The sequence below is a fragment of the Urocampus carinirostris genome, chromosome 1, assembly GCF_059441175.1.
Source record: "Urocampus carinirostris isolate Australia breed hairy pipefish chromosome 1, RoL_Ucar_1.0, whole genome shotgun sequence".
NCBI classification, from domain to species: Eukaryota; Metazoa; Chordata; class Actinopteri; order Syngnathiformes; family Syngnathidae; genus Urocampus; species Urocampus carinirostris.
Window position 1 is genome coordinate 42777491 of NC_142349.1, and position 27144 is coordinate 42804634.

The 27144-nt window shown below is 39.4% G+C and overlaps 1 protein-coding gene and 1 non-coding gene across 2 annotated transcripts; one reads left to right on the forward strand and one right to left on the reverse strand.

Moving 5' to 3' along the window:
* The first annotated feature begins 10258 nt into the window (after positions 1–10258).
* gsg1l (gsg1-like) lies at positions 10259–26310 on the forward strand. Its single transcript, XM_088355330.1, has 5 exons — positions 10259–10834; positions 17964–18011; positions 20746–20898; positions 22898–23009; positions 24816–26310. Exons 1-5 carry the CDS (start codon positions 10546–10548, stop codon positions 25138–25140), a joined length of 927 nt encoding a protein of 308 aa, XP_088211456.1. The 5' UTR covers positions 10259–10545; the 3' UTR covers positions 25141–26310.
* On the reverse strand, positions 23916–23988 carry trnar-ccg (transfer RNA arginine (anticodon CCG)). The gene has a single exon. It is a non-coding gene; the product is annotated as a tRNA-Arg (tRNA).
* Positions 26311–27144: the final 834 nt, after the last annotated feature.

Below are 27144 nucleotides of genomic sequence, written 5' to 3' on the forward strand. Positions count from 1 at the left end.
TGATCCCCATTACCCGTGATAACAGAGGGATTACTTTACTTGTTCAAATGTAGGCTGACCAGTTTCTGCATGGGGAATGAAGAAATCATAGCCCAACCACTCATGCCGTGCATTTAGTGCCTAATTATTGACATGGACCTTGCCAGTGTTGCATCAATTCTCGCAACATACTGTATGTGCGCATCCGTTGTAAACATCGCTGCTCATCGCCTGCACAGAGTAAGATTAGGAGCAAATGCAGATTAGACATTTACAGTAAATTTTTAGTGTCAATAGGATTACTCATGTTTCCTCCCACGACTCTGATGTCACATCAAGTAGGTCACAGCTCAAAAAAATAAAAATAGCTTTGAACACTTTTAGTAGGCTTTGGTTCGAAGCGGGAGCTTGAAAAACATGGAGGAGATATAGATGTCATGCACTCTCCTGTAGAGTGTTGATATGCTCCAATGCTCTCAAATATTAAATGTATTGCATTGGATTTTTGTTCCTGGTTTTCAAGTCCTTAAATTCTTGAATGTATTAATGTTTCTCAGTCTTGCTTTGGACTTGATTTTAAAGCCAAGGCCGAAAAGTCTCGACCCTGGCGTGAAGTTCAAAGTCAGGCAACATAAGTTTTTATCTATATAAGTTTGTTTTTTTTTTTTTTTTTTTTTAGGAATGAGGCAAAAGTCTTAATATTTTAAATGCAGAGTGTTTCAAAACATTTGATATCATTTTGCAAACTTTTTGTGTTTTTCCTTAATACTTATTTTGGGAATTACAGGTATAAGAATGCCATTCACTAAAAGAGAAAAGGCATTTTGTTGTCGTTCTTCTAAAATTCAGTTAGACTTGTGGATTACCGACTTCATGTGTCTCAGGCTGTGTGCACATGAAACATGAAATGGTTCAATTAATCCACATGGTTTGTAATTTCCCATTTATACTTGTCAGAATAAATCTAATGATCTTCAACATTAGGTAATGTTTTATTTCATTCGCCTAAATTAAGTACTTTTTGTGATATTTACTTCTCGAAAAGATATGGATTTTTTTTCCAACCACTTGGTCAGATAAGGCTAAAGCTTTTTACACTTCAAAATCAAGAACATGACTTTTAAATAACATTTATGACATCTGACTATAAGAAATCCTAAACACTGATTACTTGTGAACAATAGAAATATATAAAGATGTTGTTTCATCCCAAACTAAGTCTAAGAATTTGAAGACGCTAGACCAGGATCTAATGACCTGAGATCAAATAAACAAATATTAACGTCCTGAAATTTGACAACTTGAGATTAAGTCTAGAAAAAGACGTGCAGACTTAGACAACATGAAACAAGATCGAGATAAGGACGTTGTTAAAACGGTACCAAGTCACAAGCAAGAATTTGGGATTTTAGGGCCTCGAAAGAAAAAAATCTCTCTTCAAGACTGTGACACAGATGTGATATTCATCAGCAAAGCGATCTTGCCAATCCTTCAGCATACTCATTGAAAAGTTAAAAACCCAGTAATGGTATGACAAAGATTTTTTGCAAAGCTGAGCATAGCATGGAATCCTTTACATTAATGGAGGAATGTGTCAGATGGATGAGTCAAGGAAAATGGCTTTTCGTCCCTGCCTGTGATTCAAGGTCCTGTAGTGGCAGTGACCACTCGCTTTTCAAACATTTCTGTGTCAGCAGGTTCATGGGATCCATAATGAAGTCATACCTTATGGCATAAGCGACACACATCACTGCTGCTCACCAAATACGTCTTCATATATCCTGGGCCTTCACCTCTTTTATTTGTTGAGGCAATAACACTTCATCGTTCAATGACCCCTTTTATCATGATGCTGGACAAAGATCATTTGTAACAAAAGGTACTTTTGAAAGTACAGGACAAAGAACAGCCATTGCAAAATATACACTGTGGTTATGATCCAAAACTCCCTGTAGTATAAAGAGACAATATGAAAGCATCAATACAGTGGAAAACATCTATTTGAGCCGTAATAAATGTCATCTATCTTTTTTGAAAACAGACGCAGATGAAAAAAAAATCCATTGCACGGTCCTAGGTACTTATTTCCACATTTTCAATCAGATTTGAACCATCAGGGGTCTGCGACATATGACACGTCACAGCTGGGCGACACTATAATGAAACACCTCCGTTGATAGTGTCATACTAACACATCATTCTGGAGGTGAGCACCATAGAAGGCAAAAGTATTACATCCACATTTCTGGGACAATGTAGGAGTAGTATTGGGTTCGGACACTGGATTCCATTATTCGAAGGAAACTAGCCAACAAAGTTGCCTTGAAGAGTTGTTATTTGTCCTGATCCATCCTTGACCTCCTTTGCTCTTTCAGTTTGTCCTTCTTGGTGACAGACGGCTTGTGACCCACCGCCACGGCTGCGGCGTCTGTTAAATGTCAGCAGGACAGCAGCGAACACAGGGAGCGCCACTCTAATGAGCCACCTTTTACTTTTTGTTTTTCTCAACTTGACACTGAAGTCTTCACCATATTGTTGTTTTTAGTTGCTGAGTGTAAGCCCCGAGGAAGCTGCACAATCTTGTCTTTTACGCTCATCTTTAAGGAGAGTGGTCGAGAATGAGAGGGACTGGCTTTGATTAGTGGCACTGCCAGTGAGATGGAAAGAAAGATTATGCCTCCTGACTCAAATTGTTTGTGCGACAACCAAACCAGGACGCCCGAAACTCTCATGCAAAATAAGTTAAGTTGGAGCCAAGTTGAAAAGAAATGTCTAGCTACTTCAAGAGGAATCACCCTCAAAATGAAATTTGCTGCAAAAATCAAGAGAATTTTTGGTTCTTGACTCGTTTGTTTTACCAAACTGGATATTTTAATCTGTTCTTTCTTTTCATTTCCATTATAACTTTGTTCTGCTTTATCTTTTAACCTGCTTTTCTGTGTCCCTTGTTTCTTTTTGTCATCTTAGTTTGGGACTGCTCTTGTTTTCCTGTTGCACCTATCAGGCCTCCAGTTTTTTGTGCCTTGAAGACTAGCTTGTATTCAGTCCATGTTGGTTTTTCAGGAGGGTTTTGGTTTTTTTATGTTTATTTTTACATCCCTGCAGTAATTCCAAGGTGTATGGTTTAAGATAACAAGTATTTTAAAATATTAGCTTCATTTTTTAGCTTGTTTGCAATGATTATATTCTTCATTAATGGCTTTCTTTTCTTTGTCCCTGAGTTTTGGTCTTTCATCTTGGTGGCCCTGGGGGTAAGGCGCCCGCCCCGAGACTGGGAGGTTGTGGTTCAAGCCTCGGCCGAGTCATACCTAAGACTTAAACATTGGTACCCTTTGCCTCCCTGCTTGGCGTTCAGCATTAGGGGTTGGAATTGGGGGGTATGGTCACCTAATGACTACCAACACCTCAGTTGGGTTGAGCGAGGGGGCTTGGAATCCCCTCCTCTGAATCAATCTCCCAAAAAGAGTCAGACATGACTCTAGCTACCTCCCACTAGGGGGATATGGCTGTATATATATATATATATATATATATATATATATATATATATATATATATATATATATACATATATATATATATATATATATATATATATATATACATATATATATATATATATATATATATATATACATATATATATATATATATATATATATATATACGGCATGATTTTGGGATATTTGACCTTAGAGACACTCATATTTTCCATTAGCACAAGTGATTTGTATGAACAGTATGACACAGGCAGATAAAGAATTTCAAATTACATAGCGAAACCCTATTGCAGACATGTTAACTCATGCAGTTCTTGTAACTGCCAAAATGACCACATGCAAAGCAGAGCCCACTTTCCACACTGATAAATTATCCCCAAATTCGCCATTTCACAAGTTATAGCATTTTTTATTCTTTGGTCAATTCCGGGAACTCAAATGGTTATTCTGAAAATTTAGATAGGATGCTAATGTTAAGACCAGAATCCTTCATATTCATTCATTTTCATTGTCTATATAAGGAATTTTCAACCTTTTTCAAGCCAAGAGTTACCATTTGTTACTAAATAGAGCAAGCGGCACACAGTTTGATGCAAATTTGTGAAATAACAACTTGTCATGCTATTACTGTGTTTTTACTATGTTATTACTATTTTACTTCCAGGTTAATTATTGGAAGTGGGGTTAAATAGACTCAGTCAACCACAAAAAACATTTTAGTTAAAAATCACAATGACCCAGTACTGAGGAGCTTTTTTTTAAACGGGTCCGCAGCCCCCTCTTCTGTCCTTAGGGAACACCACGTTGGAGACCTATGGTCTATTGCCACAACTAATCCTCAATAAAAGTATTACGTGCAATAATTATTTTTTAATAAAATAAATTTGGCAGAAATGGAGTCCATTTCATTACCCCCAAAAAAGTAGCAACCTGCAAACACATGCAAATAATTTTCAAAATTATTATTTTAGTACCAAAAAGTATTGAAGTTTTTCCACATTAAAAACAGTAGTTCAAGTCCACTGTCAAACACAACATAATTTTTTTTTACCTCTTTATTCCCAAAAACCTGGCCAGAATATAAAGCAAGTATGACAGTAAAATGATACTCACAGGCATATATTCCTTATCCTCTGAAAAAAACTAGGTTTAATTCCAATTACTGAGTCATCCGATCATTAAATTAGTTTGTTAACCCTAATGTCAATATTTTGGGAGCCTAGTGGTCCTTGTTTCCACTCAAAAATGAGTTACAAATCAGTGACTAAGGTATGTGCTACTGTGTTGGAAAGCTCAACACGGTGACATTCAGTATGTGTTTTTGCCACATTTATGTGATAGCATTTGTCACGAAGCGGACCGGGAAGCAGGAAGTCGGAACTCATATGCGTAGACGATCTGTCACTTTAATTAGGAAATAAAAGTTGTCCAACACACAAACGGACCAAAAACAAAACAAAACAGGTTTAAAGGCAATCAAAATTACAAACTAGGCATTACTCAGACTCAAACAGGCATGAACAGGTCTTCAACAAGGTAAAGCAATGGTCTGGCAACGGGCAGTCCCAAAAGGAGCGTTTAAGTACTCCAAAAGCAATCAGTCCAACGCGTCTCAGCCAGTGTCAAGGGGCGGGGCCAGCTGAGCGCCATGACAACCGTGCAGGACATGACAGCATTATTTCTTCTGGTTTCAATTTCTGCCTCCAGAACAAGTCAACATGCTGTCATCAGACAGCACTTTAACTCGGCAAAGGGGAAAACGGTGACGTGGAAGAACGAGAGTATCCACATGAGGGGGCGGCCTTTGTCTTTGTATAAATCACACGGTCAGCAAGAATCTATAAAAAACATATGCTTACTGTTCCCAAAGACAATGACAGCTCGGGTTATCAGTTATGGATGTGGAACAGAAGCCTGAGAGCTGTTTTTGTGATCCGCATAACAGTAAAGGAAAAACTGTTGTGGTGTAGAAACACAAACAGGTCATAGCAGAAACAAAAAGCAGTTTGTTTTTGTTAAACCAAACGAAAATGTCATCACCTGTCAAGTACTACCTAGATACAAGCAAATTTCCTCTAGCCGGCTCCAACCACAAAACTCCACTTACAGGAAGTGACTGGACTCTCCAGCAGTGTGATAAAGATGTGAAACAGGACTAAAATGGCCAACCAAAGTCTCCAGGCTTGGGGCCCTGACACCCCATGATCGGATGAGAACAGCCAAAGGATTAATCTTCCAAAAAGGAAAAGAACCTTGTTTTCTCTAGCTTCCTGGAAAGCCATGAGCTGTCTTACTCATCCCCCTTCCTTCATGGGACCCTTTTGTCATCAGAGGTAACAAGAAAATATTTTACAACAGACTGCTTTGGTATTTTGGGCAAATATTTAATGCTGACCTGCTATGAAGTCAGCCTGATCCTTAAAACAAGTTGATTACCCTTAAAATTGGGCTGTTTAATTCGTAGTGCCAATTGCTACAGAATTCCACCCTGCCCCTCCTTTTCCTTCTTGTCTCCTGCCATTAATATTTACTTTGTTTATTGATTTGATTTTCTTGTTTTTGTAAATAAATCTTAGTTGTTAAAAGCAACTATGTGTCCGTTTGCCCTATGTTTCTCTAGTTTCCTTCGGATATGATAAATTATTATAATCATACGACTAAAACATCAGTGATTTAATTTAGATTAAAAATCAGGTCCTACAACAGTCTTGAAATCAGTTCAAATGAAGAATACTTTGTAAAAATCCCAAAAAATTTGGACGACCGCAGAGAGAATACACATTTAAAGCTGATAGTTGCAAATCCACCTGATGCTATCTTGTTGGTGGGTTTCTCTTCAAAAACTGCCATGAGCAGACTTTTGTTGTCATTAGTCAGCCAAAGGAGGAAAAACGTTGTTAATGTAAATAAAATTCCTTTGTAATACTGCTGTCCTGTTATGTTATGGTATATTACTCTAATGTTCTGTTACTATTAGTAATAGTGTGTTTTTTTATTCCAAAATTGATTCCGAGCCAAAAATCTAAAAATTCGACTTTAACTTTAAAAGTCTTTCTAAATGTATTTACATTCTTGCCCCTTATCTGGATTCAAATCTTGGAATGTGGGAGGAAACCCACCCAAGCACGGGGAGAACATGCAAACTCCACACAGGGAGGTTTGAGTTGTAAGAGCAGTTATCTAACAGTGCTTGCAATTATATGGGAATGTTAGCAGGCTAAAAAAAAACAAGTTGTATTAAACGGTTAAGCAATCAGCCTAAAAAGACAATCTGTCCAGCAAAATCTTTTCATTGTTTTTACACAACCCAAAACACGGCATGATTTGGGATATTTGACCTTAGAGACACTCATATTTTCCATTAGCACAAGTGATTTATATGAACAGTATGACACAGACAGATGAAGAATTTCAATGACATAGCGAACTAGTTTCTCCCGGTGACCCGTGCATGGCGAAGACATCTCATCTCATCTCATCAGCTGCACCGCTTATCCTCAGTAGGGTCGCGGGGGTGCTGGAGCCCATCCCAGCAATCATCGGGCAGTGGGCAGGGGACACCCTGAACTGGTTGCCAGCCAATCGCATGGCACACGGGGACAGACAAATCACTCGCTCAGTCACACCTAGGGACAATTTGGACCGGCCAATTCACCTGAAATGCATGTCTTTGGAATGTGGGGGGAAACCGGAGTGCCCGGAGGAAACCCACGCAAGCACGGGGAGAACATACAAACTCTGCACAGTAAGGCCGGGAGCTGGATTTGAACCCACGCAGGAGGTTCCCACGACCTCAGAACTGTGCCAAACACGCCGCCGTGCTGCCCCAGCGAAGACATTTGGAAGGTAAAGTAAATTGTTTGAAAATAAAAAGAGAAAACTTTTATTTAGGATGACTTTCAGAAATGCTTTGAAATTAATTTGAATTGATTAGAGATTTGTGGTTAAATCTTTGAAAATGAGGATGTATGCTACCTATATGATTTAAATAATATTTATACTGAACACTTGAATATTTGTTATTATCAATGGAAGATACCATGGTGAATAGTCTAAAAATCCCAATTTGTAGATCCTGAGGATGCAGGCCAATAGAGTGTAGTCGCTACTATCGTCACTTGCACAGATTTGTTAAAAACATGTTAGTATCGGCACGGACACCTGGTATCCATTCTCGCCCAACTTTAAGTCAATTCAAGTCATGTTTATATGAATAGCCCCTAATCACAAAAAGTCTCAAAGGGCTGCATAGGCCACCATTACACAAATTTCTGATCTTCAAACTACACGAGGGCAAGAAAAAACTTAAAAACCTCAGCATGGGAAAATGAAGAAACCTTGAGAAGCACATGAAGTAATCCCCCTTTTGGGATTACACAGCTACAATGGATGTTGCAAGGGCATCAGCAGACCAATACACTGATATCCTCAATGTGAAATGTAGGTGATAACAAAATGATTAGTTGCCAGCTTCCTGTTACAAAATCTTAACTGATGCAAGTTCAAGATGATGGCGTAGATCAGGTCCAAGTGCTGGTACGATGGCTCAAAATGCGTGCACCGTGCAACAACCAGGCTCATCTTTCTCCCTTTCTTTAGTACATGAAAAAGCTTTGTGAACCAGACATACAGTACATCCCAACACATGTTGACACATGGAAACACACACACAAGAAGGTCTGTGATTAGCCTTGTAGTGGAGCTGAAAAGTATCAGGTGGTGGATTGTCATTAGGGAGAGTGGGTGGTGTCAAGGCCTTTTCACCGTGACTTCTATTCACACCCATCGACTCCTCTAGCCGATGATGAATTACTGGCTTTGGCACCGATTCTTCAACTTCCACAGAAACTTACATTAAATGCATGAAAGAAAGGAAGGAAAGCCAGTAGGGCTAAAACTAACTACTGTTTTACTAGTCACTGACTATTGAAACTATTAGTCGCATGAAGTTGATCCATTTATGTGGCAAAAGATAATAAACAAGAAAAATGGGTGCAATGAAAAAAACATATTGTATTGAACATACTGCAGATTTGTATCGGAAACCATTTAGGCATAGCGCTCTGTCAGCAGAAACCAATAAATAAACCTCTCTAACATTTATTAGGGCCAAGCAAATGAATAATGAATAAAAACCAAGTAAACGTTTTTTTATCCCTGTGTAAAACAAGAACAGGCTCATTAGCGGTAGTAGAACAGTAAATAAAACAACTATTACATGCATTATGTGAAGTAAGTCAAGTGGTCAACAGCAAAGTTTTTAACAAAAAAACCTAAATATTCTCAGGAGTTTGAAATCAAACAGTTTTAACAACATTTAACAACTGGCAATTGTTCTTCGAATCGCATGTGTTTAATTTCAAATACGTTTGTCAGGCACAGTCTGGCGTAACGCTCAAGCTCTCATCTTCTGCCAAATATATATGCTATAAATGCACAATGCATTTCATGAAAATCGTATTGGCTTGAATGTTAATTCTATCTTGCGCAGGCTTGAGGTTTTCTTTTATTGTAGGATGAAAATGGTGAAAGTAAGAAAAATACTGTTTCAAATACAGTGCAAATGTCAGCCCAAACCCCAAAAGAGATGAAAAGAAAATAGTTTATGCGAGTGCATCTAAGAGACACACGTATGTGGACCAACAGAGAAGGAGCTTGAAAGAGGCTTCAGTGATGATTACAGCCAGAAGATGGCATAAGCTAGTAGAATATTTTCAATTTACGGACACCACCTTGAAGGAGCTGTATGGAAATTGGAACTTTGATGCTCTCTGCTGCTGTTTCCTGCTTCATGTCATCTATGCAGCTTCTGTCAGCTTGTCCATGATGCGGATGCAAGTAAGTGTATTTCTTAGATGCACTGAAATAAACTTCTTTTTCATCTTGTGAATGTGCGTTTAAAGTGGGCCTTTTTCTTACGTTCACCATGTTCATGCTTCACTGACAGATATAAAAAAACTAGCGGGGACGAGTATGACGTCCCTCTATGATTGTTGTGGAACTCAAAATGTTGACTGGACAATTACGCTCATTAAATCATAAGTAAAATCAAATATTACACAATAAATCGAAGTATATCAGTAGCTGTGTCCTTAAGTAAATGGTAAATGGTCTGCATAAGTCTTTCTGATAGTTTTTCCCTGACCTTCTCACTTGATACAATAATCGAAAATAATGGCTTTTGGTTTTGGTACGCCACCTCAAAATAATAAGTGTCCCCATCGGGCCACTCCGATAAAAAAATTCTGAAGGCGCCACTGAATGCACCCCACCTTAAATTCCTCGTAATTCAAAAATTTGTTAAGTGTGTTTTGGCAGGAATACGTGCATTTTGGGAGAGGTGCTGCATGAGCATGCGTGCTGGTGTTTGTGCGGTAGCGCATACCTGTCAACCTGTACGTTTTTGTAAAAAGTACGTTTATTATGCATTTTAAGACATGTACGACGTACAAGAAAATCTATACAGAAAAACGCAAATTTGTCAATTATGGGTACCATCCGGTAAACACCAACTATCACAAAACGGCAAATCAATCAAGTCTAACGAGTTCGCGGTAGCCTCCATCTCTGTATCGTTTTTTTTTTTCGTTGCAAAGGAAGTGTGCGGTTTGATGCTACTGTGCGCATGCGTCTGCCGCCTGGGGGTTTACCACCATTCTTCATTCAGAGAAAAAAAATATGGTGTAAGATGATTTTGTATTTTGTAAGGGAAAATACGACAGTTAGTACGGGCATGGAGCCATGGAGGTTGACAGGTATGGGTAGCGTGAACATAGAGTAGCAGAGAGCTCGAGCTTGAAGGACAGAGAGAGAGACAGGGAGAGAGAGAGAGGGGTGACCAAAGAGAGGGTGAGATATTTTTGCTTTTTTGCCAACTGCTATAAAGTACTCTTACTTGCGCAGGAACATGGACCAAACAAGTCCTGTCTAAAGTCTCAACCTGCATCGAGCATAAGTAGAAGAAGTGCGCGGTTCTTTGCGCCGTGCGCCATGGTGCCCGCACTCCGCGTTGTCTGACGCTCCCCGATACGCCACAGCCGGCTTCCTCTCCGCCACAGGGGAGAACATGAAGACGACGCGCAAGTGCCGCGCTCTTCTGTCGGTGGGTCTGAACCTGGTGGCGCTTCTCTTCTCTACCACAGCCTTCATCACCACGTACTGGTGCGAGGGCACGCAGCGGGTTCCCAAACCCAACTGCAGCGCGCAACGGCGCCACAACTGCATCGACTACGGTGTCAACGAGACGGACCAGAGCAAGGTGCACTATAGCTGGGAGACGGGGGACGACCGTTTCCTATTCAGACGCTTCCACACTGGAATCTGGTACTCATGCGAGGAGAACATCCACGAGGCAGGTGAGTGCACCACCGAGGTGACAACAAGCAACGTACTCGAATTTGGGCGTCCGTGCGTGCTTGTGAACCAATCCAAAACTTTTGCGCAGGACCTCATCTCGTTGGAATAGATGGATGCACGGGCGATTTTAGGTTATTTGTGTTATTTGTTATATCCATCCATCCATATATGCACCGCTTATCCCCAGGAGGGTCGCAGGGGTGCTCTAGCCCATCCCAGCTGCTAAATGTGATATAAAATGTAAAATTCAATGACAAGAACATTTAGATTAAAATATTTTTCTAAAAGCTTTTCATTTTAAAAGGCAGTCTTTATCAATTAAATGTTTGTTTTAAGGCTGTTTTCATCCATTGAAAGTTTGTTTCAAGGAACATTTTCATAATTGAATGTTAATTTTTTGATTGAATTATGGCACTCTTGGGCTTTCATTATCACATACACTCACCGTAATACACTGGAGCCTCCAGAGACTGTGGCTATGCTGCAAGTGACACTAGCTGAGCAAAAGGGGAGTTGGGGAGACAGGGTTTGGGGGTTCTAGAGTGGTGCTAGGAATCAAATGCAGTGAACTATTTCAAGGCAGTGGAGTATTTCTGTCGCTGAGTCGTTCACATTTTTAATTTGTTTTACTTTTTTATATTTTGTCTGGCGTTTTGATTCTATTCAAGCTTATCCTGTCCTTTATTATGGAAAATAGAGTTTCAAAAATTATAATTTTTTTGGGGTGTCCGGGTTAAATTTGAGGGTGCTTAAGCACCCGCAAAAACGGACTGGTTACGAATCAAACTAAGTGTTAGTGTAGGTGGGGGAGACCAGAGTCCAAAGGAAGTCTTTCTGAATCTGACGAAGGGGTGGTGAATGTGGGGCAAGCGTGGAACTGACACAGATCCTGACACAAAGTCTCATGGCACACTGGTTAAAAAACACCGAACTAGAGAATAGCTCACACGATTGTCCACCTACCTATCCACTGTTATGGTTTGTCACCTCCTCCATGTGGAAGAACAGTCACCAATGATTCATGGCAACATTTTCTGCACAGGAAACGAAATGTCACTCAAAGATTAAACAATGACTAAATAAAGAGATAGAAATAATTGAATGAATTAATAAATTCATCAATAGGTAAATAGGAGGGGTTGAATTAAGGCATTTTCAACATTTATACTCAAGCTGTTAAAAAGTTCTATTCCACAGGGTGTTCTCATAAGTGTAGTTATTAATGAAATAACAATGAACAGATAATGAGCAACGACAGGAATGAACTAACCAAGAAATACCCAGCAAGAAGACAGTTTTCCCTCGTAAACTTTCACTATTTCTGAATGCACTTATTTTCATTACTTGTTTACTTTTGCACAAATTACATTTTGCTCAAAATTGAGGGTAATATGGCCCAATGGAACTGATGTGACCTACAAAGCCCCCTCACCCTGTTTTGTTCAATCGTCAGAAATGTTACCCCATTTCAATGATTATGATCAAGAGACTCTGTATGAGCTCAAAAAGAATGATAGCCAATTAATTGGAGAGTATTTGTACCAACATGCAAGCCAAAATTCCATTCTCATTCTATGGCCTGATATAATCTTTAAGATCCCAAATTATAAATCTGTAATATATTTTCAATGAAAGAGATGATTGCAAATGTTATTCTAATATTTCTGACCCAAAAGTTGACTGGTCTTTTTTTTTTCAATTATAAGTCTCAGCAAAACTGTTCTTGCTAGGTGTGCTTATATTTGCCAGTACACTTTTTTTTGTGAAGTTTACAAATAGACAACAAAACATTCATAGTGATTTCTTTGTGTTGTAAAAAGTATACCCTTTTTTGTGTTCAGAGTCCACCCGTATTTGTTGTCTTTCACATTTTCAAACTCTTAATCTGAGCAGCGTGTCACAGTTGCCATGGCGCCCAATTGGCCGTGCCCGTGTGGCGCCAGCTGCGGCTCATTGACAGATGGCTTTCCGTCTTTTTAAGCTCAGTGCTCTCACTCTTTGTTTGTCAGTCCATCAAGGAACCTCTGCCTCGCAAGACGTGGGTTCTGACTCGGTCCTGTTTTCCTGTTCGTATTTCTTGTCCGGTATTGTTCCTGTTAATTTTGTCGTGTTTGTTATTCTCTCCAGTTTTTGTTCCCGTCTATTTTTGTTCTGTCTGTTATTCTCTCCAGTTTTCGTTCCAGTCTGGTTTGTCCTGTTTAATTTTGATATCCTGTTTCATTATCAATCTTGTCTGTCCCGTCCTGTCCGGTATCGACCCCATCTGTCCGATATCTGCTCGGGCAATTGGAATCGATCTCGTCGGTCTCTGGCTTCCTGTCTTTCCACACCAGACCGCTGCCTAACATGCATGACTCCTTATTTCCCATAAAATAAAAGGCTTGTGTGAGAACGTAACGTATTTGGGTCCTGATCCTGTTCCAGTTCTTGACACAGTGTTTGGTATCCAGTTTAACATGAGGGTTCCAAATGGATACAGATAAAATGCCTATTGATCATACCTAGCACTCAGTCCTGTTATCCGTTTTCTTGATGTTCACATGGGGGGGTTTCCAAGATTACACCCGAGGGCTTTACGCATAAGTGCTTCGAGTACAGTTAGGATGGGAGCGTCAATTGGTCTGAAAACATTTCTTATGGATGATGATTTTATTTAATTAGCTTCTGCTCCTTACGTTATGTATTTTCTGTATGACACATACCTGTCAATTTTATGATTTCCCAGTACTCTATAGGTTTTTTGATCATTTCAAATTGGGTACACCCTATGACAATTTTTGTCCGAATATTTTTGTTATTGTTATATCAATCTCGTTTTACCCATTTTGGCTCTAATCTGGATTGTCTCGACAACAACTTCATCATATAATGTTAATATTGCTGCCGTATTCTACATAGTCTGTCTTGCTGTGAGTAAATAAGTGTCACGTTGAGTTTGTAGGGTTTATTTTCCGTAATAAGGGGAATTGCAATAATTAATAAGGGGAGCAATTAGTTGAGGTTGACAGGTACGTCATGACCAACTTTGCAGTGTTTTTTGACATATGCAAAATGTTCTATTGAGTGGAAGTGATACAGTGTGGTTGTGGGCCTTTTGGGATAATATAAAAATAAATCCAATTTATTTGTAAAGCACTTTTTAGGTGAAAACACATTGCCACTTAAAGTGCTGCATTAAAACCTTTAGTGTACATTAAGACAATAAAATCCCCTTTTTCCCCCACCCAACAAACGGAAACACGAATACACAGATACGCTGAATGGTAAAAATACAATTTCGATAAAATTGATGGTAATAGAAATAAGATATGACTAGGTGATTTTCAAATTATTACTCTATTTGTAATCACGGAGAGGTCAAGGAAAGTAACGATAAAGGGTTGGATTTGTGAAGACATTTTTATTTTTAACTATAAGCGGGTGATTTTATGGAGGATCTGACTAGGAATCACCTCTTCACGTTTATTAGCACAGTGCTTTATGACCATCTAGGGTCTCTTTAAATAGCCTCTTCCAAGAATGCTGGTTGAATGTTTTTTCAAAAGAGATATTATAGCTGACAGAAAATGTTATTCCTTTTTATATTATAACTGTTATTAGCCCCTGACATAGATGTCTCATAAATATAAATATTTACTCAAATAAACATCAATAGTAGGTTTAGCACTGCTTTGTTATAAAGGGGAAATCTTTACAGACAATAAATACAAAATATTTTGGCAATTATTTTGATACCTTTAGAGATTGAAAGGTAGACACGTGTGCCAATTAGAGGCAAGATCTTAAGGCCGAGCCCTGCCCAAACCCAACCTAGAATTCGGGTAGTCAGCCAAAATCGCCCCACCTCTTCCTGTGTCCTCATAAATAAAATATAACATTTTGGGTTTGCTTCTGATTCAGTCCCCCCAAAAATTGGGCGGGCTGGGGCTGGATCGGGCTGTAATATCCGCGGGGTCTGGTTGGGTTGAGCTGGATTTTTCTATGCCCAATCTCACCTCTAGAGCCATTTTATCATCATTTAACTGGTATATAAAATCCGATTTGATAACTGAAAAATCAAACAATTGTCTCTTCTCCTATGCGTGGGGCATGTCCACTGAACACCCTTCTGCTTTTTATGCATCCATAAGATAGCTCCACTTAACTGCAAGTGTAAGTCCTGAAAAGATACCTGCCTAAATTATCTAGTGGTTTATGTTGCCCTGGGCGATTATGGATGACAAGCTACTCTAAAACAACAGTTTCAGCAAAGAAAATTAATGTCCACACATTGGCTGTACTATATCACACATAGAAAATAAGAATCTTTGGAGTGCCTTCTTCACCCTTCGATTTTTCTCTGAGTGAATGAATGACAAAAGCAAAACCAAACAACAAATCGAAAAAAAAAACGAAAAAAAAAAAACTCACACAAATAATGTTATTGTACATGTTGGACCCGGAAAGGGGGCGCAAGTTCAACTTCCAAAAATAAAACAACCCTAAACATGAAGCCAATTCAATGGAATTGTTTAATAATATCAATATAAATGTGTTAGAATAGCCCATAACAAGAATCCATAACAACAATCCTATAGAACATTTGTGTAAAGATTTAAAAAATGCTTTCCACAAACGATTACTATCAACCTTAAGGAACTTGAGTTGTTTTGTAGGGAAAAATATGTTATTTTTTCTGTTTCAAAATGTGCAAGACCTATAAAGATTTGCCTAAAAAGACTCGTGGCTGTGATCGCAACAAAAGCAGGTTGTGCAAAGGTGCCAATATATTTGCCGACTTTTTATCTTTTTATTTGTCAGCCTAATATGAAATGCTAAATCAATTTTGGTTTCTTTTCTCGATTGTGTTTAGATCTATAAGTTTGAAATCTAAAATATGGCAATAGGTCAAAAAGTTCTTGAGGGCCCGATACTTTTGCAGGCACCGTAAGCAATGTACATGTCAAGTCAAGTCTTGTTTATTTGTATAGCCCTTAATCACAAAGAGTCTCAAAGAGCTGACACCATCCCTTGATCTAAAACCTACATGAGGGCAAATAATACACAGATACACAGATATTGTCAACATAAAATATGGGTTATTCATATGCCATAGAATAGAAGTGTGTTTTAATCTTAGATTTGAACATTTCCACTGAGGTTGCAAATCGACTCTCGGGGGGAAGAGCATTCCACAGCACCGGTGCCCGGATGGAGAACGCTCTCGAACCTGCGGATCTCATTTTGGCTCTTGGGATCACAAGTAGACCAGCATTTTCAGAGCGAAGACTCCGGAACGGAACATATGGGGAAATTACCGTATTTTCCGCACTATAGGGCGCACCGGGTTATAGGGCGCACCCCCAAAAAATAGTTTTAGGTCCTATATCTTCCATACATAAGGCGCACCGGATTATAAGGTGCTACAATGGGAACGTCGACAAAACAGTCGGATAGTTTAGTCAAACTTATTACCCCCTTAACATTACGAAAGCTTGCAAAGAAGCAAATACGTGTCGTAGACACGTGCGGATGCAGTGTCCGTACGATGTCACTCAAATGCATCGTTCCAAATATCATTCGGAAGGTTAAAGTCTTGGGATTCAAGAAATGCCAACCATTCCTTAGTTTCTATTTTCTTTTTCGCTCTAAACTTTACTGTGCATATGACAATAAACACTTGGAATTGAGTTTGATTTAAAAAAAGACCCATCACAAAAACATCGATATCACTCTGAAACAAGATACTGGGAAAATATATAGCCGGAGTAGCTCACCGAAGTCGTTGTGTTCAATAATAATGTACAACCATGGTCCTCTTATATATGTGAGTGTAGTAAATCCAGGAGAGTAAAATATTTAGAAAAATACAGTACAGAATAGTAGAATACTGTTTTCTCTATGCCGTCAACCCAACATGCTATTCACATTCATCTTTTTCGGCCAATTGCAGGCTTTGTTTTGCCCCTTTAGCCTATGCGAGCCTGTAAATGATAAAAATGATTCGTCCCCTTTACCTCCGAATAACTTTAGCCAATAGTGATCGATTCAACTGATGATTGACACATCTTTTTCGGCCAATTGCAGGGTTTGTTTTGCCCCTTTAGCCTATGCGAGACTGTAAATGATAAAAAGGATCCGCTCCCTTTACCTCCGAATAACTTTAGCCAATAGTGATCGATTCAAATGATGATTGACACATTGGTTAGCCAATGAAACGCCGGTATATAAATCTCAGCATACACCGCGGACTACCGGTACTTTGCGTTCGGGGGAAAATCTAGTCAGCGGCTGCTTTGCATTAGTTGCAAGACTTTGCGACTTAATATTGATCCACATATAAGGCGCACTGTATTATAAGGCGCATGGTCAGCTTTTGAAAAAAAATAAGACTTTTAGGTGCGCCTTATAGTGCGGAAAATACGGTAAATCGGAAAGTTATGAGGGAGCAAGTCCATGCATGATTTTATATACTACCAACAGAACCTTAAAATCACATCTTAAGCTAACAGGGAGCCAATGCAGGTTAGCTAAAATCGAGTAATGTGATCAAACTTTCTTGTCTTAGTTAAAAGCCTTGCTGCAGCATTTTGTACCGGCTGAAGACTCTTGATTTTGGACTTTGGGAGACCGGAGAGTAGTGCATTACAGTAGTCGAGAAGGGAGGTAACAAATGCATGAATTATAATCTCTGCATCCGACTGAGACAGTCTAGGGCGAATTTTAGCAATGTTGGAAAGATGGAAAAAGCAGTTCGAGTAATATTCTTATCGTGTGTTTGAAAGGACAGATCGGGGTCAAATATGACACATACATGTGATTTATTCAATTTTAATTTGAAAAAAATTTGCCCAAAAAATACAAATATGATGTCATTTTTTGCATTTAATATTATGGGAGTAAAAATGAAGTCAGTCCATTTCAAATGAAAGCATGAGTTCACTACAGCAAAAAACAGATTGCTATGCAAAGAATGTCACTACTTGACCTTTCCTACATAGAATACAGTACACATTGTGTGTCCTTCATGTTCGTATATCTTCCTTACCCTAATACTGTCCCTATATGCATAGATGAATCTACATCCTACTCTCACCTTGCTTTCGTTGGTTGATGTCCCCTGGTCGTGTGTCTTTTTGTGTGTCTCAGGTGAGAAGTGTCGGAGCTTCATTGACCTGGCCCCCGCCTCGGAGAGAGGTGAGTAATGATGGCCATTACGTGTCCTCGCCTGCTCATGCAAATCACAAAGCAGAGAATGGATGGCAAATTTTGCCGCTGTGGAAAGATAGGCCTTCACTCAATCAATGCTTCATAAATACACCTTCTTACAACTCATCAGATACATTCAATAGAAACAGGTTGACTACCTGCATTTCATCATATATAATCAATCAAATATCATGTATGATAACATCAATCACTGGGCTGAGCTTGAAGAAACCTTATATCAACAGTTTTTCATACTCTATTAACTCTAGCTACAAAAACATCCTAAACAGTGATGGGCACTAAAATAAATAATGTGACTTTCCCCCAGTGCAGAGCAGTGCTTTCAGTACTGTGGAAGTTAAAGTGTTAACACATCTGATGATTAATCATTTTCTCAAATCAATCACATTAATTGTACTACACAGGTCAGGGTATGGTTACGTCAAGATGGCAAAGATTTAGCACAAATGAGGTACTGAAAAAAGCTGTTTGAATCAAAAGTGCACTGTTAGAATGGCTGACCATCACTTTGATACTAGGAGGGTGGGTTATGACAAAAACAAAACTTTAGAGGTAGTGGAAAAATCCTTAGTTCACACCAGCCCATTGACTAGACTGGTTCTGGCAAGTTCTGATAAAACACAAGGTTTTATGGTAGTACATTATCGTATTTGAACGATGATTGATTAGTCGAAAAGAATTGTAGACCAAATTTCAACATGGTTCTCGATGGGACAATGTTGATTTTTAAGCACTAAACCACTAGAGTTATAGATGACATAGCAAAAGGCTTTAGCTTTTATTTCATCATCACACAACAGTACCATGTTGAATATGAGGGGGGATGACGAAAATAATTTATTTACAACGAAAACGATGACTACAATAAACAAAAAAGAGCTGAACATGCAGAAAAAACACATCATAATCAAAAAGGGCCGAGCATGGCAGTATCCCTTCCCATCCTTCCACCCAACCAACTCCCACAGGCCCTGGAAGCACCTGGGCACGCAAATCCCACCCCCAGAAACAGCACCCGCCCGAGAGCCGGTCCCAGGGCCTGAAGTAAAACCACCAGGATGAACAGCAATCCTCAGTCCAGTGAGGCGGCACAGGGCCAGCAGACTCTGCCATTGTAAACATTAGTTACTACATTGTTATAGAAAAAATTAAGACAATTATAATTCTGACGTATTACCTAAATTTTGCTTTTGCCCCTTCATAAATTGATAATACCGGTAATCCTCCTGCAGGCTTTTGTTGAACAGTGTTTTCTTCTTCTCGCATCTCAGTGTAGCCAGTTCCTCTCAGCACTGCTTCTCTGGCCCTGGACAGCTCAATTTGTATTTTAACTAATGCAGGTTTTTAATATGGTCTTTATTTCTTAAATCAAACAAAATATAATGTTAATGCTAGTTCAAAATATTTGATAGATTTAAACACAGATGCGTGATATACAGTATATATGCTGTCCTTTTTTGCATGATGTGTGACAGTGAAAAACTAAAGGGAGCAAGAAGGGCTGCGACTTGGCCTGATCTCAGTGTAAATAAGATAATCCTTGTAAATTGTGTCGTGAGTGTCATGATGGCACAGCTTGAGCCTTGTTACTCTCTAGCACTTGGAGGAAGAAAGAAAACAAAAGCAAAAAGAAATAAACACAAGTGAGGGAGATTTCCTTCAGTTCTATTACTTTTACGCTGTGTCAATCTTTTTTCCAAATTTTCTAGAATGGTCAGGGTGCTTGAAATCCATTGCATTTCCATTTGCAATCCATTTCCTTTTTTTCTGTCGTGAATAACGGCAGCTGGCATTAGTTTGTATGGCATTGTTCTATAAAGCGTCATCGTCCCTACGGGTCATACCCAAGAGGACACGTAAACAGGGCGGGATGAATTTTAGTTCAAGGATTACACATTAACTATGGACTTTTTTTAGGGGCAATACAAAAAATTAAGGTAGCAGTAGCTCAGGAGGTAGAGCGATCGTTTTAGGATTAAGGGATCCCAGTTCGAATCCCAGGTTGTCTGTGTTACATGTCGAAGTGTCCTTGGGTAAGACACTGAACCCCCAATACCCCCAATAAGCAGGTTAGCGCCTTACATGGCTTCACAGATCACGGCCGCTATTGGGAAATGTGAAGCACACTGTAAAGCGCTTTGGGAAGTCATTGACTTGAAAAGCGCTATATAAATGCAGATAATTTCATTTCATTTCATTTCCCAGTGGTGAATTGTAATTGGAAGAACATCCTGAAACATAATATATGAGCTAAATATTACCTATATGGGGAGAGATTTGTCTCAAAAATACTTACACACTTATTGTTCAGATCCACAAATATATTCTCGACTGACTCAAGATCTATTTGATTGATAAATGCACCTGCAAGATGGACTGGCCAATTAACCTGACATAATGTTTTTGGAATGTGGGAGGAAAGCGGAGAGCCCGTAGGAAACCCATGCAAGCATGGGAGAACATGAAAACTTTGCACAGGAGGGTTTGATCTCATGACCTCAGAACTGTGCCAATATGCGCTAACCACTGCGCTGCCTGAATACTGAATCTATTTTAATTTTCTTTAGGGTCAATCAATCAAACTCTACATTTTTTGTGTCTATTTTCGCATCCTCCGTTTGCCAGTGCTCCATATACTTTCAAATGCATTTTTAGAAAATGTTCTTTGTCTAAATCCTATTTTCTAAACATTCTGTGTCAGGCGTGCTGTGGTTGTCGGTGGTGTCAGAGGTTCTTTACATCCTGCTGCTGGTGGTTGGCTTTAGCTTGATGTGTTTGGAGCTTTTCCACTCCAGCAACGTCATTGATGGACTGAAGCTGAATGCCTTTGCTGCCGTCTTCACTGTGCTTTCCGGTAAATACTAAGTCTCAAATTTGACCTCATGATTTAAGCACAGTATCAACATACTGTATTTTCCAGATTATAAGGCACAGCCAAAAACCCAATTTTGTCCACAAGTTTGAATCCTCGTCCGAAGATCCAGCCTTATATGCAGACATAATGTTACAATATTTTTTGAATTATTGAGCAGTAAATAAATTATGGCTGTCTACAATTGCATAACAACAGTGGCCACAGGCAAACCTCACCACCAAGACCCTTGAGTCAAAATACACATGGATATTTCATCACACTTGTCTAACACTGAATGCAATGGCAATTTAATCCTGATTGTGGTGGGGAGAACTTCAGATTGTATCCATTTAAGAAGTAGGTAAACTGGTGACCCATAAAAAGGCATTAGGTCTTATCTCAACATCACACAATTCTTAGTCATGGTAGCAGTTATGTAAGAGTATAAAGAATGTTGTTTTGCTTTTTTCCAGCTCAAACATTTTGAATATGAGTGGCCATGCTTTCATTCACACCTTTCAGAAATACCGTACTACTTCCCACACTGCCGTTCTCGTCACTCAGTTTAGAATCTCGTGGACTTCACAAGTTGGCTTTGCCACGGACCGGTTTAATGTCTGAGAATATTCTCGCAGCCTGTCCCAATAAAAACATCAACAATTTGGTACAGTGACTAAAAATAGGGTGATGATGAGTTAAAACCTAAGCATTAAAAATTGTAATGATCAAACTATTATTTCTTTAATCTACCCGTACGTTTTATCCTACATGGAGATAAAATCCCATTTTAATGTTATGTGTCAGTGTGTGCGTGTGTTGGAAATTCTTTAAATGAGGCAAGAGAGCAGTGCAACTTCGTTCGAAGTCATCCAAGTTCTGAGGATTTTAAAAACCTCTTACACAACAAAATGTGTGTGCCAGATGAAACATGTACATATGGATGTGTGTGTGAGACTCAAGAACTTTGCATTGGGAATGTGCATTGAAAGTGAGCAGCGGACTCGTCATTTATCGTATTTTTACCCCCAATAAGACGCACCCGTGTTAAAAGGCGCACTCTCCATAGCTGGTTTTATTTCTTTATATATTGATTCATACGGCGCACCAACCCCATTGGCGCAAGTGCCGCACGACCGCCTGAAAACCACACAGACAAGCACACAAGTGCCCGTATTAAAAAAGGCAGAGGGAGCAAATAAGGATTACAAATAAATAACTGAAATTCTGGTAGGAAGTTGATGCCAACCTTATGTTACGAAACCTATTTTGATTTGCCAGGAGACATTTTAGGACTGTTAATCAGTTGCACACTTGCGGTATGTGTACAGCCTTAAAAGAATACCACAGAAACAATGAATGAATTAGCAAAGCGCTAGTGTCTCTCTTACACTTTTCTTCGGTAGCTGATGTAACTGACGGCAACGGACCCTACGGATCAACTAATTCCAAATATGCGATGCATGTTTCCTAGAAAATCGGAAGGAAGCGTCGTCAAGGTCAGGGACGGATGGAGCTTTCTTTATGGCCCTCAGTAAATCTCGCTCAACTGTTATTTACCCCAACCGTACGCTCACACAAAAGCAGACTCTTGGAAACGTTTGACATAGTGTTAAAATGTGACAGAAAATTACGTCCACATGTACAATTGATCGGATGGCTCTCTGCAGGCAGCTTGTCAGGATCGATGGACCTCGTATGATGACTAATTAACATAATTATAGCCCCTCTGATTAACGACTGCAGAGCTTAGCTGCTAAGTGAGGTTGGGCAGCTTTATTAATGTTCATTAATTAATCCCATTGATCGGCCATGTCTTTCTTTGCAATGTGTAACCGCCATTAAATACACCTCTTCATAATCTAACTTTAATATATGTAGAATTTAGCACTACTGTCACATAGAAACCCCCAAACAATACTAAAGCAACGACTAAAAGGTTAGTTTTTGACCCTGTGTGGGGTTTTCTGTAAATATTTACCTGCGTATGTGTGTATGTCAGGTCTTCTAGGAATGGTGGCCCATATGATGTACACTCAAGTCTTTCAGATCACAGTCAGTCTGGGTCCTGAAGATTGGAGGCCTCACAGCTGGGATTATGGATGGTCTTTCTGGTAAGTTAACTCTTGACTCTTTCTGGGAGATGGATATAGAGGAGGGGATTCCCAGCCCCCTCACTCAACCCATCCAATGTATCGAGCCTCGAACAAGCAATTTCCCAGTCCTGAGGCGGGAACCCTACCCCCAAGACCACCGAGCTGGTTTGATTATAAGCATTGGACTACAAGCCTCAAAACTGGGTTGTGTGGTGGGTTAGGTTGAAAAACGTGGTCGCCCATGTTGAACCCACAATCCTCAGCTCCAGAGGCTGATGCCTTATCCGTTGGGCTAGTGGGTACACAATATGTTTTTAGATCACATCCGACAAATAGTTTTTACATTAGTGTATGCGTTAAAACGCATAACTGAAATTCAGAAAGTGAACTTGTAATGGGGCATGGTAAAATTTAACATGAATTCCTCTGGACCAATTCTGAAATTCACAACATTGGGAAACATTTTTTTTACAGGTCAGGTTGGATGACATGAAGATAAATATAATTTGGGCAATGACAATTAGCGCAACATAATTCCAAAGTAAGTCAAGAAATAAGTTATTATTTTCACATGGGGTTTTGGGGTTTTTAAGGGTTATTGTTCTATCTTCGTTATTCATTATCCATTATCCGTTATCGGTCAGTTCATAATACGCTACAGAGCCTAGGAGCCGGGACACTTACTCTCAGCCAAAAGGCCAAGCTAAGGTCCTAGCCCTAAAGCCTTGCTGGGACAGATAGGTATTTTGATCAGTCTTGTGCGGGTGGTCTAATGTGGGACTTGTATGCCTACCCTAGGGTAGGAGGTCAAAGAGATGGTGCCAGGGTTGAGAGGAATCCTTCAAAATGTGAATTTGTAATCGTGCATGCCAGAGGTAGCCGTGTTAGGTCTGTTTGAAGAAAATCAAAACTGCAATATCTGAATAACCCAGGTGGGACTTGAACCCACAATCCCCAGCTCCGGAGGCTGATGCCTTATCCATTAGGCCACTGGGTTCAATCTTCAAAGTGTTATTCTGTCTTTAATCTGTCACAGAGTAAATGTGACATGGATTTAGCTTGGCATAAAATCATGAATCTAGCCTCACTCATCTCATTCATGATGCGCGTGCAAGTACATGCATTTCTCAGAAGTGCTCAAAAACTCTTCTTTTTCATCTTTTTCAGGGTTTGGTTTGGCAGTTGGACTGTACTTAGAGAAGAAGGACTCTTATTACTTTTATTATTTTCATGCTACTTTTACAAAAAAAAATGTGAGAATTGAATGAAGTCACTCTCCAGCACTTCACTAAGCCTTCATTCCTTGAGCCTAATGTGTTCTGCCCTAAACAGCTCTGATAGAAGTAAGATTAAGGCAGATAGGTGCAGGGGATAATATAGCATAAGGGAGACCTGGGCACTCCGGTCCTGAAGGGCCGCATGTACTGCATGGTTTTAGAAGTGATATAACGCATCAGCTTGTTGGAGCTCGGAATCACCTGTATTGGCACAGAGAAACCTGAAAAACAAGGCAGGACATGCGGGTCTCGCGGACCGGAGCGTCCACTGTATGGACTCTTTCAACTCAGTCTTTCAACTTTTTAATTAATTGCCTAACAACGCACCCCAACTTTAACATGAATACACTGGGCCAGTTCTGAAATTCACAACATTGTAAAACAATTATTCACAGATAATGTTGGACGAAATCAAAATAAATACCTTTCTGTATCCCGGGTGGTAGTTAAACCCACCTTCCCTTAGCCACTCGGCCACATATGATTACTTATCCTGTCCTTTATCACAGGCAAGTTGTTATTTTACTAATGCAACTCTCCTCATCAGCATGGCGTGGGGTTCTTTCACGTGCTGCATGGCCGCTTCCGTCACCACACTCAACTCCTACACTAAGACAGTCATCGAATTCCGCCACAAGCGCAAACTGTTTGAGCAGGGTCTCCGCGAGGAGCAAAATTTCCTGGACCAAGAGGCCTTCCACTACTTCCGAGAGCGCTCCCTGCAGTCCATCTCGGGTACGCTGGACGTCTACTCGGGATCTGGGGTCTTAGCTGGACCCATCCTGGATCCAGGTGGGGGGCGGACCAAGACTAGAGCCACCTCCATTGACTTGGGTGAGAACACAGACTCGCTGGGGGAGGAGCAGTGCTGAAGGTCACAGCAATGCTCCTTCATCCAAACAAAGCCTGGACCCCGTTTGATGTACCAATTTTAATGTGCAGCCGCCTTTATTTTGTTAAAGATGACTGGACAAACAAACAGAAATGGCAATAAAACTAGGCTTGAAATGTCCGCTTGTCTATATATGTCATGAAAATGAAATCTTATATGATATAATAATGCACTGTGACTGTGAGAGATATTTATGATGTGGGGGTGCGCGTGCGCTGGTGCAAACACATTTTTTGGTTTCATGTGTAAATTTTGAATGAAATTAATCTCAAAATAAAATGATGAGGTCTTGACAATGCGCTGTCAAATAATTTCTGCCAGACTAGGATTGTTTCAAATAAGCCTCATTTTTAAAAGTAAACAGTACAAGTTTATTTCTTTTTCTTCTTCATACAACACCTTATTGAGGCAACGAGCTAACATGAGTAATAAAAATCCCAGAGGAAATATACATTTTTGACCTCTTTTAAGCATACGAATAACCTAAACTTCTTATATGTAATACCTTGTGAAGCCCTTAGAGACTAATTGTGATTAAGGGCTATACAAATAAAAATGACTTGACTTGACTTGACTAAACATCATGTTTGAAACGTTTAACAAATACTGCACTGGAGATGAATGTTAGTGACATCATTGACACAAAACCAATTATTAGTTGTAATTTGCCACATATATCCCAGCTGAACCTATCTTTGATATTGAGTTTCACAAGTCTAATGTGTAGTACACATAATAACCATGGATTACTTACTGCACTATAAGGAAAACATTGTGTCACAAGCATGTAGCACTAGCTAAAATCGTGTTAGGATTGTGTGCTGACAAAAAAGTTACAAATGTTTATGTTTGAATTGAAGTTAGATTTATGAATTATAATTCAATTATAATGAATACATTAGGGGTTCGTGGGGGGATTGTCGGTTGGGAATAAGGCATATTAAACTACCAAATTGTTCAAAAATGTTAATGGATTTATGGCATTCTGGTTTTGGAGAAGCTTTATGGATAAAATGTATTGTTTTACATTTTTGAGGCTTATAGTCCAGACAATGAACGAGATTTTTCTACCTGTGAGTTTGCATTTGTGAATGTAGAATTTGGCTATTATAATAATAAGACTTACAATAAAGGTTTCTTTTGGTTTCAATTCATATGTCTCTGAGTCATACTTTCCAATAGCAATATATTTCCAAAATAGTTTGAACCCATTGTCAATCTTATCAGCGATAAAATTACAGATTTCAGAACAGCAATTTTCAACCATGAGGCAGAGCTAAGAAAAATGTGGTACAGTTTCAGGGCCAGCGGAACAAAATGTCTATTTAACATCAACACCTTTTTGCAATATCCACCGTGGCAGAGTAAAGACTATGAGTTATTTTAAACAAACTTTCTCGCACTTTGTTAACCTTGACTGTTTCACATTCTGATTTGAATGAGATTTTACAACATTTGAATAAATGGGTTGACAAAAATGATATGGATGCCAAAAAGGGTGAACAGAAAGTGTCAAAACTATGATTGAAGCCCCCCTTCAATAAAAAAAATGCAAATATGCAGCAATAACCACAAACGTGAGCAGTGCTTGTGCGGATGAGTGCAAGAGAGATTCTTAGTCTATTACGTAAAGTTGGCAGAATGTAACCAGCTGGGATTAAATCGACTCAGAGATTTCAGGCAGATTTAAGAATCCCAAGACAACTTTGAACGTCTGCTTGTCAGTTTTTCCCTTATTTTATTTTACGACAGCTCAGCAATCCTCTATTAAATTAAAATATTTTTGAACACATGTTCTCTAGAGCTGTGCTAATATTTGGCTACTACAAGTCAGTTAAATTGATCAACATGAGAAGGAAAAGGTCTCCTGACCCTACATTGCATTCTAATAAATCCTAATTAAATACATAAACTGTCATCTTTAAAGCCCAACCCAGGGGTCAGCAACCTGCCGCCCCGGAGCCGCCTGTGTCCCTTGATCCTG

Excerpts from the sequence above, each read along its gene's own strand:
- gsg1l (XM_088355330.1), top strand. The coding sequence starts at position 10,546 with ATGAAGACGACGCGCAAGTGCCGCGCTCTTCTGTCGGTGGGTCTGAAC. Across the intron at positions 10,835-17,963 it reads GGAGAACATCCACGAGGCAG|GTGAGAAGTGTCGGAGCTTC; the intron begins GTGAGTGCACCA and ends TGTGTGTCTCAG. Across the intron at positions 23,010-24,815 it reads GATTATGGATGGTCTTTCTG|CATGGCGTGGGGTTCTTTCA; the intron begins GTAAGTTAACTC and ends TCTCCTCATCAG.